At 36.6% G+C, this 18,161-nt stretch overlaps 1 protein-coding gene across 7 annotated transcripts in view; it reads right to left on the bottom strand.

Annotated features, from left to right (window-relative positions):
* The window catches only part of PUM2 (pumilio RNA binding family member 2), a 101,466-nt gene that overhangs the window by 37,889 nt on the left and 45,416 nt on the right, over positions 1-18,161 (bottom strand). For 6 of the 7 annotated variants that reach the window (XM_047851203.1, XM_047851205.1, XM_047851208.1 and 3 more), the window contains 3 exons: positions 14,592-14,717; positions 11,399-11,541; positions 10,072-10,201 (listed from right to left, as the gene is read on the bottom strand). In XM_047851203.1, coding sequence (XP_047707159.1) covers positions 10,072-10,201; positions 11,399-11,541; positions 14,592-14,717 — 399 coding nt within the window. The remainder of the gene's footprint in view (positions 1-10,071; positions 10,202-11,398; positions 11,542-14,591; positions 14,718-18,161) is intronic. The other variant, XM_047851206.1, reaches the window with a different exon arrangement.

The following is an 18,161-nucleotide window of genomic DNA, read 5'->3' as shown; positions in this document are numbered from 1 at the left end:
ATTAGTTTTATAGCCTTAAGCACAAGTCAGGTGATAATCTGCACTATTCACAACTACAGAAGCTCTTCTCAGGGGAGATTCCTTATCTTAACTACAGAACAAAAAGTAACTATTTTGAAGAGAAAAGTGACTATTTTGCCAATTCTTCCAGGGATAATATATAACAAGTACCACTCTAGATGCACAGGAGAGAATTTAACTACACACAGGAGATACTTTTAAGACAGAAAAGCTTACTCCTCTCCCAGAAGTCATGTTAAGAAAGTCTATCTTACACAGGACAAGGACTCAGGTTCAACATTCAGACAACCATTTGCAAAAAGGTACTGATAATTTTAAGTTTAAATACTACCTTCACCACCAAGACTAACACTTTCACATGCAAAGGTTGTTTTTAATTAAATATGGTAATTCTGACTGTTTTTGCAATTAGTTTCATTATAAATGGATATAAATTAGAAGAACCAGCTGAACAGACATATAAGGCAAAATCTAGTGGGGGGAATACAGAGCTTCCAAGCTGACTCCTCACGGAATGAATGGGATAAATCTTGAGAAGAGATTATGAATATCCAACTGGAGATGTCAAATAGGATATACAAGTCTCAAGTTTAGGGGAGAGGGTCCAGGCTGGAGTTACAAACAATTAAATCACCAAGAAAAATTAAAAAGGGATCTATGGACAGAGTACTTCACATTAAGAGGCTGGAGACAGAAGGAACCAGGGAAGAGATGAAGAAGGAACAGTCAGGGCGGGCGCCTGGGGTGGCTCAGGTGGTTGAACATCTGACTTTGGTTCAGACCAGAATCTCGCAGTCCGGGAGTTCAAGGCCCATGTTGGCCTAAATGCTGACAGCGTAGAGCCTGGAGCCTACTTCGAATTCTGCGGCTCCCTCTTTCTCTCTCTGTCCCTCCCCTGCTCGCGCTCTCTCTCTCTCTCTCTCTCTCAAAAGTAAAAATTAAACAAAAAAAAAAATAAGGAACAGCTGTAATACTGTGGTCTCCTGCAGGCCAAAGAAAAAATAATTCTAATGAAGACTGAGTGATCAACAATGTTAAATGATGCTAAAAGCTATTAGAAGCTGAGAACTAACAAATGGCTTAGACACATGAAGTCATTATGATGAGGGATGCAAGCCAAACTGTAGTGAGTTCAGTCAAGAATGGAAGAACCACAAGCAAGTACAGACAATGCTTCTGAGGAGTTTAGATGTAAGGAGGGCCAGAGGGGAGCTAAAGAAAAGGGGATGCTGAGACTAATTTTTTCTTAATCAGAAAACGTACTTTATTAGCAAAGCACAACACTTTGTGCTTAAAATTTGTTGCTGTAAAATAAAACACATAAACACACAGAGAATGTAAACCCAAAGGTACAGTATAATGACTACAATAACAAAAATTTAACCACAATCCAAGTTAAGAAATAGAAAACTGCCCAGCACCCTACCTCTCATATGTCCCTGCTCCTCCACAATCTTCTCTTTCTCTTAGAGTTATACACGACTCTACTACCCATAAATGCCTCCCTAAGACTCATGTGGTTGGAATGATTTAAAAATTTTCATGTAGGATTCACTAGTGGTTGTATGCAGATATACATGCCCATTATTCCATTATTGTATAGCAGCTCGTTGGATGGATACGAAAATGCATTTATATGTTCTACATTTACACTGCTTCCCCCATTTAGGGACACTGCCATCAGTACTGCTTATAAACATTTTGGTACATGTATCCTGGTGTATAACGTGTGGATTTATCTCTCTACTGCAAGGTATGTATCTAAGTAGTTGACGCACTGATTATGTAAATTCACACTCCTTCTACCTTGCTATTAGAGTTCTCACTTGCATGTAGCTTTAATAACACTTTATATTCTCAGACTTTTAAATCTGGCTGATCTGGAAGATATGCAGAAATATTTTGTTGTGGTTTTGAGTTTCATTTTCCCACACTAAATAGGCTGAGCATCTCTTCATATGCTACTCTTGGAAGAGGCTTTTTCAAGTCTTTTACTCATTTTCCTACCAGGCTGCCTTTTCTTACTGGCTTATAAATATGTATGTGTATCCAAAGGTTTTCACTGTTTTAATATATTGCAATTATCTTTCTCCATCCCTAGCCTGACAATCTATTCTCTTTATGGTGAATTTTGGGGTAATAATGTCAAATATTATTTCATTTTTATAACAAAATTTCCCTGTATTTTCTAATGCCTTAAAATTCCACTTTTCACATTTCTGTCTAAAATCCAAACAAAGTTGGTTATTGAACACAAGACAGGGCAGGGGTTCAATTTCATTTTGTTTCCAAAACAACCAATTTTATTTCATCTTATTTGTAAAACAAGTCATTGCTCCCTACTGCTTTGTTCTGTTTCTTTGTAATTAGGTGTTCGTTTGTTTGGGGATTTCATCTTTGGGGTCTCTATTGGGTCCCACTGGTTTGTCTCTCCAGGCAAGAATTTAACTGTAGCTTTAGAATTAGTCTTCCTCTGGAGTAAGTCAGAACAGAGCAAGTCTTTTTACTTATTTTTGTCCTTTAAGAGTATTGTGGCTTAATCTTGATGGACCCTTTGCATTTTCACTAAATTTTTTTCTCACCTATCAAAATATCATAGAAAGAACCTATTAGAAATTTTAGTTGGATATGTACTGAAACTATAGGGAGAACTGACACATTTAAAATGCTGACCTGTCAAGGGGAGCCTGGGTGGTTTAGCTAGTTAAACATCCGACCTCAGCTCAGGTCATGATGGTGCAGTTTTTGAGTTCCAGCCCACACTGGGCTCTGTGCTGAAAACTCAAGAGGCTGGAGCCTGCTTCAGATTCTGTGTCTCCCTCTCTCTCTGCCCCTACTCGCGCGCTGTCTCTCTCCCTCTCTCTCAAAAATGAAAACATTAAAAAACATTAAACATAAAAACATTTTTAAAAAATTTCAATGCTGAGTGGACCAAAGGTAGCTATATCTCTTTAGGTCTCCTTTATACTTTTATAAAGTTAGATTTAGTCCTAAGTACTTGTTACTACTAAAAGTATCTTTAAAATTTTTCATTTTCAAACAGTATGCTGTTAACAAAAAATATTTCATATTTTTTTTAATGTTTACTTTTGAAGGAGAGAGAGAACGAGCAAGTGAGCAGGGAAGGGGCAGGGAGACATAGACACAACCCACAGCCCAGAGCCTGACGGGGGGCTCAAACTCATAAACTGCGAGATCATGACCTGAGCTGAAGTCAGACGCTTAACCGACTGAGCCACTCAGGCGCCCCCCTGAAAAGATTTTTAAATTGATTTTCATAGCCAAAAACCTTAACAAGAACGTTAATTCTAATACTTGATCTAAAGATTCATTGACAGTTTTAGTTCTTCCTTTAGAGAATTTTCTCATTTCTCTCTCATGTTATAGTACTAGCTAGGATCTCTAACATGCTAAAGTGTTAATAGGAATCATTGTCTTCTTCCCCGTCTTAAAAAAATCCAATTATTTCCCATAAAGCAGAAGTCTGTTATCCATTTGGGGGCACGGGGGGTGTCAATTTCCACCTTAGCATATTAAGGAAACTATCTTTGAATCCTAATTTGTTGAAGTGGCTTGTTATTAGAGTCAGTATATAAATTTGTTATGCTTTTCTTGCCTCTCTTGAGAAGTTCTTGTGATTGCTTTCTTTTAATCTTTGAACGTGCCAATGACCTCATATGACTTCCTAAACTTCTTGAATTCCTGGGATAAAACCAACTTGTTCATCATATATTATTATCCTGCTTATTATATACTGCTATATCTGGCTGTTAATATTTTAGAATTTAGTAATTAACCTGTAATTTTCCTTTTCTGTATAGTCTGACAGGTTTCATTATTTTTTCTTAAATGCTTATTCTTGAGAGAGAGAGAGAACCCTCGAGGGAGGGTCAGAGAGAGGCTGAGCCAGAGGATCCGAAGCAGCCTCTGTGGTGACAGCAGACAGCCCAGACATGGGGCTCGAACTCATAAACCGTGAGATCATGACCTGAGCCAAAGTTGGACACTTAACCAACTGACCCACTCAGGCGCCCCAGATGTGATTTTTAATATTTAAATTTTCTTTTTTTAATGTTTCAAGCTTTTTTTTTTTTTAAATTCTAGTTAACGTATAGTGTAATACTGGTTTTAGGAGTAAAATTTAGTGATTCATCACTTACATACAACACCCAGTGCTCATCACACGTGTCCTCCTTAATCCCCATCACCCATTTAACCCATCCTCCCACCCACCACCCCCCTCCAGCAAATTTGTTTTCTGTAGTTAAAAATCTCTTTTATGGTTTGCTCCCTTCTTTTATTTTTCTTTCATCTATGTTCATCTGTTTTGTTTCTTACATCTACATACGCGTAAAATCATGGTATTTGTCTTTCTCTGACTTATTTCGCTTAGCATAACACACTCTAGCTCCATCTACGTCATTGTAAATGGGAAGACTCCATCCTTTTTGATGGTTGAGTAACATTCCAGTGTGTGTGTGTGTGTGTGTATACATATATATACATACACATATATACATACATACATACATACATACACATATACACACACACATCTTCTTTACCCATTTGTCAGTCGGCGGACATTTGGGCTCTTTTCAACATTTGGCTATTGTTAATAATGCTGCTATAAACATTGGGGTGCATGTGCCACTTTGAATCTGTATTTTTTGTATCCTTTGGGTAAATAACCTAGTAGTGCAATTGCTGGATTGTAGGGTAGTTTATTTTATTATTATTATTACTATATTATTATTATTATTTGAGGGAGGGGAGGGAGGGAGGGAAGGAGGGAACACGCATGAGCTGGGGAGAGGGGGAAAGGAGGAGAGGTAAAATCTTAAGCAGGCTCCATACTCAGCACAAGCGCCATGCAAAGATCAATCCCATGACCCTGGGACCATGATCTGAGCCAAAATCAAGAGTTGGATGCTGGACTGACTGGCACCCCGGGGTAGTTCTATTTTTAATTTTCTGAGGAACCTCCATACTGTTCTTGAGTAGCTGCACCAGTTTGCATACCCACCAACAGTGCAAGAGGGTTCCCCTTTCTCTGCATCCTAACTGACGTCTGTTGTTTCCTGTGTTGTTAGTTTTAGCCATTCTGACAGGTGTGAGGTGATACCTCATTGTGGTTCCGCTTTGTATTTCCTTGATGATGAGTGATGTTAAGCATCTTTTCGTGTTATCTGATAGACATCTGGATGTCTTCTTTGGGAAAATGTCTATTCATGTCTTCTGCCCATTTCTTCACTGGCTTATTTGCTTTTTGGGTGTAAGGTTTGAGAAGTTTTTCATAGATTTTGGATACTAACCCTTTATCAGATATATCACTTGCAAATGTCTTCTTCCATTCCAAAGGTTTTTAGTTTTGTTGACAGCTTCCTATGCTGTGCAGAAGCTTTTATCCTGATGAGGTCCCAATAGTTCATTTTTACTTATGTTTCCCATGCCTTTAGAGACATGTCTAGTAACAAGTTGCTACAGCTGATGTCAAAGAGGTTGCTACCTGTGTTCTCTAGGATTTTGATGGGGTCCTATCTCACATTTAGGCCTCTCATTGATTTTGAATTTCTTTTTGTGATGGTATAACAAAGTGGTCCATTTTCATTCTTCGGCAGGTTTCCCAACACCATTTGTTGAAGAGACTGTCTTTTTTCCACTAAATATTCTTTCCTGCTTTGTTGAGGATTAACTGGCCATATAATTTCGGGGTTTTCTATTGTGTTCCACTGATCTATGTGTCTGTTTTTGCCAGTACTATACTGTCTTCATGACTGCAGCTTTGTAAGATAGCTTAAAGTCTGGAATTCTGATGCCTCCAGCTTTCCTTTTCTTTTTCAAGACTGCTTTGGCTACTTGGGGTCTTTTCTGATTCCATATATATTTTAGGATTCTTTGTCCTAGCTCTGTGAAAAATATTAGTGGTATTTTGATAGGGATAGTATTAAATGTGACAGGTGTTAGTATTTAGATTATACTAGTATCATAAAATGACCTGGGAAGCATACCTTCTTTTCCTATTTTCTAGGATCTTAAAAATTGGAATTATTTCCTCCTTGAATACCTGGTATTCACCACTGAAGTTTTATGTTGGCCTAAAATCTTAAGGGAGAAATTTTGATTACTTATTTCACTTCTTTAATGTTAGCAGACCTCAGATGTTTTATATATCCTCAAGTCTGTTTGGTTACATTTTTCTAGTTATTTGTCCATTTTATCTACACTAATTTGCTAATGTGAGATTGTTCCTAATAGCTACCAATGATTATTTAATTTTTCTGTATTGGTATTTCTGCCTTCTTGTTTTAAATCTTTTTTGGATGAGTCTCTCAGAGGTTTATCAATTTTATTAGTATTTTCAAAGAAATAACTTTTGGGATAATTTAAATCTTTGAATTGTATGTTTGCCACCTATTTCATTCACATCAGCTCCCATCTTTATTATTTGGTTTCCTTTTACAAATTCTTTGGGTTTATTCTCTTCCTTTTATAGTTCCTAGATAGAAACTTACTTTCCAATGTATGCATTTGAGCCTATTATATTCTCCTCCTATGTTGTTTTAGGTGTAGGTGACAAGCTTAAATTTGTAGCATTTTCATAATCATTTAGTTCAAAAGCTTCTAATTTCTACTGTGTTATCTTTCTTTACTGAGAGTCTGGTAAGACACAGGGGCTTTAAAAAAAAAAAAAAAAAAGACATGGTCCCTACATGCAAGGACTATACAATCTAGTAGAGGAGGTAATGTACTATGTCCTTAAATTTAAATGTTTATTTTTGTGAGAGAGAGCAAGCATGCAAGCAGGAGAGGGACAAAGTGGGGGGATGGGACATAGGATCCAAAGCGGGCTCTGCTGACAGCAGAGAGCTTGATACAGGGTTTGAACTTCTAAACCATGAGATCACCACCTGAGCCAAAGTCAAACACCTAACTGACAGAGCCACCCAGGCACCCCTCCTTAATTCGAAGATGCCACTTTGTTTTGAGACAAGACACTGATCTACTAACTTCCATTCAAAGAGAAATAGAAAATGTTGTTCTACTTGAAGACATTTTCTAACTTTAACATGGTAAAGCAAGGGCAGAATTGAGAAATCACAAATAACTAAATGAAATGCAAGGCAGACAGAAGAACTAAAGAAAGGTGCAAGAAGAGTAATTACTGATGAAGACACACTGGGAAAGAAAGATCAGGAAGGCTTTATGCAAAGAATACTGAAGGATGAGAAGGAAAGCTAATTACAAAATGTTTATAAACCAGAGTTAAAAAAAATAATAATGTTAAACTCTATCTATCCCAATTTCCCTTAAAATGTGTAAAAGGGTATTTTAAGCTAAAAACCATTAGCTAGGGCTAGAGGCATAAAAAGTACAAGTATCTTTGGCTGGTAGTATATGGTCTAGTGTGTTAAAGCATAGGACTATGGAAGGATACTATCAATTAAGTAGTTTGGGACTAGATCATTGAAAATACTAAGGGGCACCTCAGTGGCTCAGTCGGTTGGGTGTCCAACTTGGCTCAAGTCATGATCTTGCTGTTTCTAAGTTTGAGCCCCACATTGGAGCCTTGCCTTGAGACTGTTTTGGATCCTGTGTCTCCCTCCCTCTGCCCCTCCCCCACTCTCTCAAAAATAAACATTAAAAAAATTTAAGCAAAATATTAAGAACCAGAATGGTATAAAACTAACATATTTTTGAAACGTTAACTGAAAGAAGAATAACAAGATGAAATGGGGGCGCCTGGGTGGCTCAGTCGGTTAAGTGTTTGACTCTGAATTTCCGCTCAGGTCATGATCTCATGGTTTGTGAGATTCAGCCCCCCTCCCCCCATGTCAGGCTTTGTGCTGACAGTGCAGGGCCTGTTTAGGATTCCCTCTCTCAAGATAATCTCAAGATAAATAAAAAAAAGATAAATGAACAGAAGAGATTGGAGGCAGAGTTAGTGGGAGGTTAAGAAAGAGGCAGAACAAGAATAGCACAGATGAAAAAGAAAGGGAACATGAGATAGAATGAACAAGAACTGACAAATTATTGAATGCGAAGCACAGAAGAAAATCAAGAGTTGAAGAGGATTCTGAGACTGAAGCCAAAAGTCTCTAGTTCAAGAGTACAGTGAAATTAATACTAAAATAAACAGTAAGATAAGCAAATCTGGGAGAGAGTTCATTTTTTTTTGACACTATGAGTTTTGAGGACTGCTGGAACATACACATGGTAATGTCCAATACAAAGGCAGAAATATGTTAGATGTTCAAAAAAGAGTCCAAGATGTAGATGTAAACTCATTAGTTTACTGGAATAGGAATGATAGCTGAAATGATGAAAGCAAACGGTCTCCACCCACCCACCCACCCACAAAAGACCATCTATTGTTCCAATACTGAAACTGAAGTTCAAAGTGAAAAGTTGGCCAACATGACTCAACTAGGTTGTACGGAAATATGGCACATCTGATTCCAAAGTATCTAGTCCAAAGTAACTGTCTTCCACGTTTAAGGATTTAGACAGAGGAAAGGGAAACTGATCAAAGCAATGAAAAAGATAGTAAATCCAGGAAAACAAATTATCACAGAGGCTAGTGTCACGACAGAGAAACGTTGTAGAGAGTTGGACTTAGTCAATATGGTGAAATACACCAAAGAATTGAGAAAAATAAGGATGGAGAAGAGGAGGTCTTACTTTGCAATTGTTACTGAGTTAATATTAGAGTTACTGAAAGGAATCACGGAGGCAGGCTTAAAAGAAGTGTGAGACAAATAGAAGAACCCAGAGCCGTCTTAGTACTATCTTTCATAAACTTTCAGTCCAGTTCCCTTTTAGCCCTGCCTCCATGTCCTTCCATGCGTCTACAACTTCAGCTTCATGGCTCCAGGTAAGCAGCTTCCCCGAAGCAAGTACATAGCTGGGGTAAAAAAAGAAAATAATGAGAACACTCCCATTCTATTATCATTTGTACTTCAGAGACTATAATATTAACATGTTCTCTTTAGCCACTGGGCTAGACAGGATGATGAAATCAGACCTTAGAATCTCAGAGATAACAGAATGAATGCAATCAATACAGAAATTCTCAAAGTAACATACAGAAGCATTCAGCCACATGTAACACATACAAGAAACCCTCAATCACATATATTTTCCGATACATTAAATACGATTCCTAAATGATCTGAAAATTTAACTAAATTACAATTAAGTGAAAACTGAAACTCACATTTCATTAATAAGTAATCTATATAGTTAAAGGAATAATTACTCATATACTAAGAGTGAAAAAAACGGATACTTAAGAGAGAAAGTGAGTCATCAGGAGAGAACAGAATAGGAAATGGCGCACTATCTACTGATATTCAAATGTAGCTTTAAATTTCACTTTAAAAACATAAGTGCTTTTCTTGGTTTAAGAAAATTATTGTCCTTGCATTATTCTTAAAGTTGTAATTTTGTATCTAGTTTCATGAAAATCTACTTTACAACAAAAATCTATTTTTTTGGCTCCTTCTAAAAGTTGTACTGTGGTAATGGGAATAAAATTTTATCATTTTCTTTGCATTAGGCTTTCATAGGTGTATTTTAGTATACACTTGCTATCAGGTTATAGATACCAATAGTTCATAATACTATAAATTGGCTAAACACAATGAAACAGTGGAAAATTTTAGCTGCAAACTTCTCATATTAACTAAATGACCTTCTTATTCAGCAGCAACAGCACACAGAGGTTTTGTCTTAACATGACAACTCTAACCAACTGATTTTACTTCTTGAAGCATGCTTCAAGAATTCTGGACTATGTTGAGAAAATGCTATAGTTTATGCCATATACAGAGTAAGAAAAAATGGATGTACGGAGAATTCTAGTACATGTTCGCGATCGCGGTCTCACAAAAAATACAGATTTCAACTATTGGCCCCTGAGTTCTAAATAACTTATTGCAAGGTAGGCAAGACTTTAAAGATAGTTCTGATTTTTTCACTCTTCAATGTGAGTGATTACATTTAACATTTCAAACCTATGCAAATTTCTACAATTAACTAACTGTATACCTGGCATGCCGGTAGCAAGACCCTGACCAAAAGCCAAAGTTGGATTTGCTGCTGCAAGTGATTCTGCCTGCTGCCCTTGCTGGCCCTGATTGGGAGTAAGAGGGCGCTGACCTGCTCCAGCTCGGAGAACCTACAAAGGACAAATGATTTCCTTAAAAATGAAATTATAAAATAACAGATAAATAAATTTATCCCAGAGTAAATTGCCTTTGGATATTCTTCGAACATATTTATATGCAACAAAACGATGATTTGGCATGAAAAAATACAAAATACTTAAAATCAAAAACACAATCACTGGCTCATGACAACTAGAACAATCTATTAAGTAACATCTAGAGATTCTTGAAGGCCTTAACGAAAAGTTATTTTTAGTATTTGTGCTCTTTTTCTTACCAAAGAAATTTATTTGGGGGGGGGGAGGGGATGGCAAAATTTTATATCATATTAATTTCACAAAGATAGATGAACAATTCAGGACAAGCAGTATTCACTGTAAATAAGCCTCACATATAGGTGTATTCGTCAAGTAGTATATTTTCATGTTTGCCCAAAGAAGATATAGATTGAAAAATAATTTATTAAATGGTGCCGTGGTCTAATCTACAAGGACTGAGCCACAGGACAGCTTCAACAGAACACCAATACAGTAATAAACCACATAAAGGAAATTTAGAATAAAATTTAACTGCCAAGTAACACTACACTTGTCATTAAGTTGCTTCTTTGGTATAAATATGAAGAATTTGACAATCAGAAGTCAGAAATCACCAATAGTGTTTCTACATTTATCAAAACAGTTTATCAAAACATGAAAGCAGCAGAAATTTCAAAAACCCAAAACCAACCAAAACCATTGTAATAAACATTTTCTTTTTGAAGAAGTTAAATTTAACCAGTAGTGAAAATATTTCCTCTTTTCAATTTTCTCCAGCTTGCTTAAAAATATAAAGTACTCTGTAATCATTTTCTAGTCAGAAATGTATTAAGTTAATATTTAAAATAGTAACTTAAATACCCAGAAGAAAATGAAGTGGCAATTACTTTGATAGGAACATGAGCACACCTGAAAAGGTGATGAAAAGAAAATTAAAATCTGCTAGAGATTTCAACAGTTTCTATAACAAAAATGTAGAAATGGAATACACCTAAATCTAAATTCATGTGATACCAATTAGAAAAAAAAAAAACCACCATGTAATCAATACTTGTATACAGGTACTACATTACATGCTGAGGAGATGAAAAGACACACATCTTGAAAACAAGGAACTCATTGAAATTTCAAGGACTCTTCAGGTATGATTTAATGAAGGCAGGCCTATACCTGTTGCTGTCCAGGCTGAGCTTGTGATGCTGCTTGCTGATTTGCTGTGTTGTTTGCCGCAGCTGCAGCTTGTTGCTGAAATAAATTGGCTGGATACACCCCCCATGGAACACCATAATACTGAGGTGGAACCACTGCTGGACCTAAACCCCACACCCCACCCCGCCCCCCCAAAAAAAAAGTTACTTACATTTTATAGATAAATCAGTTACCATTAGATCATAAAAAGGAACACTGTATATGAGTTAAAGCAAATGTCCTTATAATCCCCAACCCACATACACCTGCTATATCCTTTCTTTTTTTTCCTGATTCTAGTAGGAAAAAGTCTCGTTCAGGTTACGATTACTTCAAGAGAAACAGGAGTGACAGCAGTGGCCTCAATGGAGATGGTAAAGCTAAAGTCAAAAGGACCAATGAACTAACAGGATACTTAACCATCTATGCAACAGTTACTGAATGCCAGTTTATGGGTTTGATACTGGCAAACACAGATAATATACTCAGGGAACATTAGACTTCATAAAACTGTAAGATTTACTATGTTCAATTCAAATTCTCTTAAAAGGCTATTTTCTGAATATTGAAAAAAATTACCAAAATATTACAAAACACTTTTATCTTTTTATTTGCAATCTACAACATAAAACTTTGGAACATTCTTGTACCAAGCTTGCAACAACTGTATTTGAATTGTAAACCTTGAATTTAAAAATATTTTTTAGTTAAAGTTTTTATTAAAAATATTCTTCATATTTGAAACAATTAGTCACAATTCTCACAAAGCAACTGAAAATTGCATGAAAACAAATGAAACATCACTGCTTATGTGGTTAGGAAAATGGAACTAGTGAGTAAAGACAAGAAAGAACCAGGTAATATAAAGGCACAGAGGGACACAGACATGTGAAAGCAAACTAGGAAAAACAGAATGAACTGTTCTTGCTCTAGTCTATGTTATTCAAGGTAACATCTGCTTCTATGGGAGTAAACAGCATTATGCACAATAATTTCCACGTTAAGTTGATGAGCAAGATGTCATGATTATTAATTGATAAAATAAAGATGGCCTAAAATTCCACGGATACAATTTTAATATATCTAGTATTTTAAAAAGTTAAACTCTTGGATTCACTTTGTTTTGGAGGAAAATAAAGCCCAATACAATTGACTGAATCACTAAAGTGAAAAGCATTAAAAAACTTAAAGGTAAAGTATTATTTCTGAAAATAGTTTAAGCACCATCTACAATGAAAACTGTTAACAGGATTTATGAAGAATACATTATCAAAACAAGAGTCAAATATCTATCTAGAACCTCTTTGCCCAAAACAATAGCCAGAAGCCACCTGTGACTACTGAAGAATTAAAAAGTTAGACAGCCCGAACTGAGATGTGGTCTTAAGTATGATATACACAGGATTTTGAAGACTTTGCATGAAAAAAAAAGTAAAATATCTATTAGTAATTTAAAAAATATTAATTATATTAAAATAATATTTGGTTGTGTTGGGATAAATCAAACATTTAAATTAATATCACCTGTTTTTGCTTTTATAATGTAGATACTAGAAAATTTTAATTACATTATCTGGCTCACATTATATTTCTATTGGACACCACTGGTCTTAGAAAGCCTGAATCCAAAATGCCTAGAATGCTTAATCTGAAAACTAACCATTTCTTAAGGTTTCCTTAAAGTCCATAGATTGTATGATATACCAGAATTTTACATACTAACATCCAGTTAAATGGCACCAAGAAAGCTCATCCCCTCCTTATGGAATTACGTGCAGATCTATACTAATACTAAAATCTACTGAATGTGACAGGTTGGTTTCATTCTCCTAAATAAGCTATCAAACTAGAATTTGAAATTAACATTTATTTTTTCACTTCTTAAAACAGTCTTGAGTATAAAAAACAAGTCCCCTAACTCCCAGGAAAAGACTGACTGTTCTACAGTCAGGATAATAACTGCCAGAAGTGGAGTTTAAAATTGTCAAATTCAGGGGCGCCTGGGTGGCGCAGTCGGTTAAGCGTCCGACTTCAGCCAGGTCACGATCTTGCGGTCCGGGAGTTCGAGCCCCGCGTTGGGCTCTGGGCTGATGGCTCAGAGCCTGGAGCCTGTTTCCGATTCTGTGTCTCCCTCTCTCTCTGCCCCTCCCCCATTCATGCTCTGTCTCTCTCTGTCCCAAAAATAAATAAACGTTGGGAAAATAAATAAATAAATAAATAAATAAAATAAAATTGTCAAAATCATCAGTGACAATTCATATCATTGAACAAAGTTTAAAACTCATGATAGTCTAGAGTTATGAAAGTCAGTCAGTTGGCAGGCTCACTCCAGTGAACACACATTTATGGCTGACATGACCCTGTTCCTGCCTCTGTAACCAACATTAACCCATGCCTAAGACTAATTCATTTGTCTCTATAACCAACTCAACCTAAAACAACCTCTTCTTCAAAACCCTACACAGAAGATGAGCAAATTGTTTGCTTGGCTCAATAGGATGGTGCCTGACCAGCACACAACTCTCCTTACTACTTAAATAAGCAAGAAATACAGCTTTGGGTTTAAAAACATTTTTCCCCAGTATTATTGCAATATTACTGATACATAACATTTGTATAGTTTTGGTTTTCATTTTAGACTTTGAGTGGCAGTTTCTGGTTTTGACAGTTAAGTGCTTTCCAACTCCATGCCACCTTTTTGCCCCTCAGTCGGCTTGCATATTTTAACACTGCTAAATAAACTTTACTTTTTAGATACTCATTCTCTCAAGACTGCTGAAGCTCCTTACCTCATACTCTCCCTGACCTGGGTATCTATGGTACCTACCCCAGTTTACTGCATTAGAAGTAACTTTACTTTTGCACTGTCTCTGTGGGTGATGGAATTGGTCAGAAAAAAGATCTGTGGTTGGCAATGTAAGATTTCTGAAACTACAAAATTGAATTGGAAACCAACTATGTACAAAAGGAAAAAGTTCTCAAGCTTCGGCTTTTTCCTACAGCATTAAAACTGGACAAATAGTAAACTAACTCTCTGGAAACATCACTTGATTCTAGAGAAGTGTTTCAGATTTTCTTAGGAACTTCAAATTGCCCACCAAATAGACAAAAATACAACTTGTAAGAAAATTAAAACTAAATCCATAATAAGCAACGAGGATGAACAATAAGTTACCTGCTAATGTTGCTGCTGCAGCCAACCCTGCTGCAGTATATGGATCAGTCCCTGGAGGAGCAGCACTAATAATATACGGATTTGGCACAAATGCAGCTGGAGCAAGGCCTGCTGAGAATACACCAGCTGTATTTTAAAAAGGGGAGAAATAAGGAATGAAGATGTAAAGTATAATTTTCTTCATTAGGTAAAATAATTTCTACACTGAATTTGGAGTGGGGAAGCAGAGTACATATAGTGGTTCAAACTCTGATTAACTGAGTGACTTTGGGCATGTGACATCACCCGACTCTAAGATTCTTCATTTAGGAAATAGGTGTATCACCACTTATCTTAGAGGATTTTTGTGAGAGTTAAAACATGATACCAAATATGAAAGGACTGTGTAGAACTAGCAAAACAGGCACACAATAAATGTTTAGAGTTAGAACTACTATTGTTCAACGGTAGTTTTTCTTTTGTTTTTCTAATGCTTATTACTTATTTTTGAGAAACAGAGCACAGGCAGGTGAGGGGCAGAGAGAGGAGGAGACACAGAATCAGAAGCAGGCTCCAGGCTCAAGCTGTCAGCACAGAGCCTGAAGCCAGGCTCAAACTGATCAACTGCGAGATCATGGCCTGAGACAAAGTCAGATGCCCAACTGACCCACCCAGGCGCCCCAGTATTTTTTAATTTAATCTTTATTAAGCTATACTGTGAGCTAAGAATTCAATAGTGAGGAAGGCATGATCTGCCCTCACAAATCAATCCATCTAATGAGAAAAACAAATTGACAATTAGAATACAGTATAGTAGGAGCTATAGGCACAGAGAGAAGGGGTACCTAGTGAGCTTCAGAAAGTGTGGGTAGGATGATGTGGGGTTGTAGGGCAGGGCAAGACAAGACAAAATTGGAGTTACAATCAGAATGAAGACCTGTGAAGACCTTCCTGGGTCATGTTAAGAAGTTTGGACTTTACCCAGAAAGCAACAGAATAACAATGAAGAGCTTTAGGCAGAACTGTGACTTTAAGGCCACTTCTGCATCTAATGACTGCTAACGTGAATTCGGTAAAAGGCAGGGAAGAAGATTTTTTAAATATTCGTTTGCAGTACTTATTAAAGAAAACTGCTGGTATCAAGAAAGTACTGTGTATACAAGTCACTGTAAGGTATGGACTTGCTTGAGTTGTCTCTTCTGGAAAACAAGTGGAATGTGAGGAAATAATGAGAAAGGAGGTGTTTTAAAAGTTACAAGAGCTCAGAAAAATTCAATTTACAAGATGATTAATAGGGCGCCTGGCTGGTTATGTCAGTAGAGCACATGATTTCTTGATTTCGGGGTTGAAAGTTCAAGCTCCCCATGGGTGTAGAGGTTACTTAAAAATATTTAAAAATAAATGAAAACATGATTAAGGGGGAGAATAGGAGAATAAAAGCATGTGGGTATAAATGACTTAAAAGAAAGGATTCAAAAGGAACACTTACTCTAAACCTTAAAATCAAGGTTCAGAAACTCCATTTAAACTATATGATAGCAGTTTTTAAATGTTTTGAATGTGACCCATAATATGAAATATATTTCATATCAACCTAGTGACCATATATACATACACATGCCACAAACAAAAATACCAAAAAAAAATTATCTTTATAAAGTTCCATGTAACTTAGTATTTTCTACTAAATTTATTAATTTCTATAATCTATTTAATTTCTAAAACTAGTGGCCATACCCCACAACACTGATTTCATGTACAGGCACAACCATTTGAAAAATGAGTTTTTAAAACTTTTATTTGAGAAAGAAAAGAGAATACACACATGCACACGCACAAGTGGGAGAGGGGCAGAGAGAGGATCTTAAGCAGGCTCCACACTCGGCATGGACCCCAACATGGGGCTTGATACTAGGATCATGAACCGATCCAAAATCAACAGTCAGACACCCTACAAACTAAGCTCCCCAGGAGCTCCCAAAACTCTGCTTTTAATAAAGGAAGACTAAAAGAGGGTTCAGGGGCAGCTGAGTGGCCCATTAGACTAAGCATCTGACTCTTGATTTCAGTTCAGGCTATGATCTCACGGTTCGTAGGATGGAGCTCTGTCTTGGGCTCTGTGCTGAAAGCGGGGAGTTGGCTTGGGATTCTCTCTCTTCTCCCTACCTCTGTGCCCCTCCCCTGCTTAGGCTCGCTCTCAAAATAAATACACTGAAAAAAAAAAAAAAAGAGAGAGAGTTGAATAATATCCTTGCACTATTTAAAAAATCATTTGCTCAGAGTTGCATTCTTAACTAAGCCCTAGGGGAAAGGTTTCAAGATTTCCCTGTTTCCTCTATCATAAATTGTCTTTGTCACAAAGAAAATGATGCATGTTGTGGTATTCATGTCCTACTCATACCCCTACAAAATCTCAAAGCCAGGATATAATTTTTTTATATTCCATATTTTATGATTTAAATAGCTTGCTTTTAAGATCTCCAATACTAGTGGAGTTTACAAAACAGAAAGTCAAAGTCCTCATGTAATCTTTACTGACTGTTGGCTTATATTCTACTGAATTATTCAATTTTAGAGAGGATTTTAATATAGTTTTCTCCATATTTGTTATAAAACAAATATGAAATATAAAGCAGATATGAAGTAAAGTTTCAGGTATGTGGGGGAAAAAGGAATTAGTTTAGCCTAATGGATACATACTGAAACTTATTGAAAAAATGTTTTTCATGTGTTTTTATTAAGTTCATGATTAATTTAGAAATATTTGCAACTTACTAGACAGCAAACAATACACTGTGTTTACATATATATGTATATTTATGTTTGCACGTGTATACAAATGTGTGTGTATATTTATGTTTATACATACACATAGGTATATACATCATTTTCAATTTTGAAATGAACACACACACAGTCACACATTTTATATACTGTAGGCCATAATGGCACTTTAATATGTATTTTTCACTTTCCAATTAACCATAGGTCCTTTTCTATGTCAACAGGTAACCTATCAAGTCATTCTTTCTAATATACAGAAGGAACATACATGATTTAACCAGTCTATTAAGGATATATAGTCAGATGGTCCACAATCTTTTGTTATAATAATCTTATTATTCTATTAGTACTCAAGGTCTCTGCATTATCATCCTATCTTTATAAAAATTCAGTTAAGGTTCAAGCACCATGTCAGGCTCTAGGCTGGCAGATTAGAGCCTGGAGCCTGCTTTGAATTCTGTCTCCCTCTCTCACTGCCCCACCCCCACTCTCTGTCTCTCTGTCTCTCTGTCTCTCTCTCTCTCTGTGTGTGTGTGTGTGTGTGTGTGTGTGTGTCTCAAAAGTAAATAAACATTTAAAAATTCACTTAAATGAGGGGCGCCTGGGTGGCTCAGTCGGTTGACTGTCTGACTTCCTTCAGGTCTTGATCTCACAGTTCGTGAGTTCGAGCCCTGCATCAGCCTCTGTGCTGACAGCTCACAGGCTGGAGCCTGCTTCAGATTCTGGGTCTCCCTCTCTCTCTACCCCTTCCCTGCTCAAGCACGTTCTCTCTCCCTCTCTCTCTCTCAAAAATAAATAAAGATTAAA

Source organism: Prionailurus viverrinus, chromosome A3, assembly GCF_022837055.1.
Source record: "Prionailurus viverrinus isolate Anna chromosome A3, UM_Priviv_1.0, whole genome shotgun sequence".
NCBI lineage: Eukaryota > Metazoa > Chordata > Mammalia > Carnivora > Felidae > Prionailurus > Prionailurus viverrinus.
The sequence above is the reverse complement of the archived record's forward strand: the minus strand, read 5'-3'. Positions and strand labels throughout refer to the sequence as shown.